This window comes from Cebus imitator, unplaced genomic scaffold (assembly GCF_001604975.1).
Source record: "Cebus imitator isolate Cc_AM_T3 unplaced genomic scaffold, Cebus_imitator-1.0 Scaffold434, whole genome shotgun sequence".
Classification (NCBI taxonomy): Eukaryota; Metazoa; Chordata; class Mammalia; order Primates; family Cebidae; genus Cebus; species Cebus imitator.
The window spans coordinates 516,763-520,366 of record NW_016107749.1 but is presented as its reverse complement, the minus strand read 5'-3'; the positions used below and the strand labels follow the sequence as shown (position 1 = coordinate 520,366).

The 3,604-nt window shown below is 37.5% G+C and overlaps 1 protein-coding gene across 8 annotated transcripts in view; it reads left to right on the top strand.

Annotated features, from left to right (window-relative positions):
• The window catches only part of CIT (citron rho-interacting serine/threonine kinase), a 193,793-nt gene that overhangs the window by 132,903 nt on the left and 57,286 nt on the right, over window positions 1-3,604 (top strand). For all 8 annotated transcript variants that reach the window (XM_017510218.2, XM_017510212.2, XM_017510211.2 and 5 more), the window contains one exon: window positions 2,269-2,322. In XM_017510218.2, the coding sequence (XP_017365707.1) occupies window positions 2,269-2,322 (54 nt within the window). The remainder of the gene's footprint in view (window positions 1-2,268; window positions 2,323-3,604) is intronic.

The following is a 3,604-nucleotide window of genomic DNA, read 5'->3' as shown; positions in this document are numbered from 1 at the left end:
CATCCTTGAACTCTAATTACACGTATGTTAGGTTGAAGTTGTCTCACAACTCCCTGATGCTCTGTATTTTTTGAAAATGTCTTTTTCTTTTCTCATTGTGTTTCGTTTTGCTTTCTACTTCTTTTCTTCTACTTTTTTGTTTTTACTTCAAGTTCACTAATCTTTTCTTCTAAAGTATCTAATATGCCATTATAAACTTAATGGTATATATGGAAAAATAGACATATTAGAGAAAACACAGCTCTAAAATTTTTGACTCAGTTATCTTACAGACGAAATATGGAGGCTTTTTTTTTTTTTTTTTTTTAAGAGAAGGATCACTCTTACATTTGCCTAAACTGGGGTTAACTGGGTTCTGGGTTCTTATTTGGGTTTTCATATCTAAGCAGATAGGACCATATCCACATTGTCTATCAAGTGAAAAGTCTGTTAGGGCATCTTTGACTCCGTTTTCCTCTTGGCCACACATCAGTAAGTGCTTTTCCTCATGTTTCTAAAGGAGATCTCAGTTTCATCCACTTTCTCCGTTTTGTTTTTTGTTTTTTGTTTTTGCCGCCATCCTACTCCAAGCCACCATCATCTCTCACTTGAATGACTGTAACAATACCTTCAGTGGTTTCCCTGTTATGTTCTACTTTTGATCTGTTTTGATCCTCTTCTCCCTGTAGCATCTATAGTGATCTTAACAGTAAAATCTGTCACTTTCTTTTTTAACATTTTCCATTGGTCTCTAACTAATTTAATTTTCAATGAAACCTGAATTCTTTAGTGGACCTTCAAGATTCTTGGTCTCTGCCCTTGGGCCCTGTCTGTCATCAGCTTGGGCTATTTTTCTTTTTTCTTCCTTGCTATGCTTTTTCGAAAGTTGATCACAATTCACAGAAGAATACATTTTACTTGCAATCTAATAGAAGGGAGTATATATACTGTATTTCACCGATTCTAAGCTATCTGAAATCAAGGTATTACAGTCATATACAGACATAAAGATTCATAGTTTGACAGCAATTTTTCTTTCTTAATGTTACGTAGTCACAGGTTTTACGATAGAAAGCACCTTAAATTTGATGAGTTATAGTATCTAAAGCAAAAGTTTCCTATAACAGAGCTCATGTTTACTACTCAAGGCACATTCTGATGTTTTCAATTCTATCTTGTTTATTCTACTTCATTGACTACAACAAACCAAAAAAACCCCACTTGTTAGGCTTGCTATTGGGTCACAGCTTGCAGTTTGAAAAACTCTGCTCTAGCCACTCAATTTTTTTGGTGGTGCTTGTTCATCAATGCACCAGACCCTTTCCTGCCTCAGGGTCTTTGCAAATGCTGCTTCCTCTGCTGTCTCCTGTCCATTGCATGGCTGGCTCCTCATCATCCTATAGGTTTCAGCTTACATGCCACCTCCTTAGAGAAGCCCTCCTTGACCACCCCATCTGAGTAAGTTTCTACCTACCTTTCTTATTCTTTTATTTTTTATTTTATTTTTTTACTGGTTCCTGTTTGTTTTCTTTATAACATTTGTCCCAATCTGTAATTATGCACTTATTTATTTCTGATCTTCCCTCACCAGAAGGAAGGCATAGTTCATGGATGCCTATATCCTTCCGCGGTGTCAAGCATGTAGTATGCACTAAAAAGTCCTTGTCAACTGAACAAATGCTGCTGGTTTAAGGCAGCCTTGTCTTGGAGAAAGACTATATATATTTATTTCAAGGTCGATACAGAGTTTTCTGAATGTCAGCAGCTTTTAATAAACAACACCCACACACAAAGTCCATTTGTCCTGCTGTTGTCCTGTGTGTGTGTGTGTGTGTGTGTGTGTGTGTGTGTGTGTGTGTGAGAGAGAGAGAGAGAGAGACAGAAAGAGAGAGGGAGAGTAGGCTAGGGAGGAGTCAGTTGGAGGGAAGAGGGAAAATTACTAATCTTTTCAGAATGGGAATAGGACAAATGGAGAGTAAACCTTCATCCTTTATTGCTTTTATTCCCTATTCTCCTAATAGTCTCTAGGTGTTAATATAAATATTAAAAGTATATGTACAGGGTGTGCTTGTGTGGTCCAAAGAGTTAATTGTTATTAACAAAGCATTGTGTATTTCTGTAACTTTTTTCTGATGTTGGGGATGATTTGATTAATTAGTTCTTTGAAAAACTTGCTGTTGCTGCTTTCTCAGCTTTCCAGGCAAATTGCTATTCTCTATATTTGACCTGTAGCATGTAGAATTGTATTCTACACTATGAAAAATTTATAATCAACTTCTTACCTTTTAGGCACATAGAGATGAAATCCAGCGCAAATTTGATGCTCTTCGTAACAGCTGTACTGTGAGTATTAATTACCCAAAGATGGTTAAAATAACATGAAACTAAAACAGAGAAGGAAAAGGGGGCATCTCTTTAAAATATTGGTGACTGATTTTTGATATGAACTTGCAGCTTGAAGAAGATAATGCGACCAACATTATTTGGAGTTTTTGAGCCCTAGATAACCTGTTTTGGGGAGTTCTTCCAGTTTTAAAAACTGAAACCATTCGTCACGTTTGGGGGAAGAGGATAGTTGGAAGAGTCAAAATCATTCTCACTTGTGGAACCACTAATAGGTTTCAACAGCTGCAACAAAAATCCCAAGGCAGTTCCCCCTCCTGCCCCCATGTAGAAGGTTCCATGGCTAGCCCAGGTCAGAGACTCTCCCGTCGCCACAGCAGTTGTATCTGTGAGACTTCTCCAGATTGCTGCCCCTGCAGAGGAAAGACCAACGAGCCCTTCTCCTGGGGACCTAGAAATTGTAACTTCCTTCCAGGCAAAATTTGGCTTTCTAACATGCAAATTCAAAATCTGGGACTCTTTGGGAGATGTTATTTATATTGAGAGAAGTAAATTCTGTGAGTGGATAAGCCTCATCCATAGGTTATATAATAGAGTAGGGTCAGTGGGAATTCAGAGTCTATTTTTGATCAGAGCGAAGGACTGAAATAGGCCCCTTTCAGAAGATGGGGATGTTCTCCTGATTCATGTGCCCTCTCCTTTCTTTGGCCTTCTTGTCACTTTATTACCTTCTTAGTCCTCAGTGATCTTGTCCTTGTTTGTATTATTTGCATTTGTGAATTTCCAGAAACACCTCCCAGCCTCCACACACATATTTTATTTTCTTGTTATGAGCTCTGTATTTCCTCTTTAGTTACTGTAAATGAGATATTAAGTCCTAACAGTATTTTTTTTCTTAATTTAGGTGTAAAATGTATCTAGTAAAGCACATAAAAGTATAGTAATTTTAAGTATACAGCTCAATAAAATATTTACACATGCAGACAACTGGGTATCTCCAATGTTAACTCCAAGATAAAGAACTTTCTCAGCCCCCAGAAGGCTCCCTCATGTCTGCTTCCTATTGGCATCCTTCACCCAAAGGGTAACTGCTATGCTGACCTTTGATACCATAGTTTAGTCTTGCCTGTTCTTGAACTTCATATAAATGGAATCGCAGAGGATGTGTTCTTTGGGACTTAGCTTTTTTTTTCACTTAAATGGTCTGTGAGGTTCCTCCATGTTGGTGTACCTATCAATAATTTGTTCTTTTTTTTTTTTATCACTGTGCAGACTATTTTTA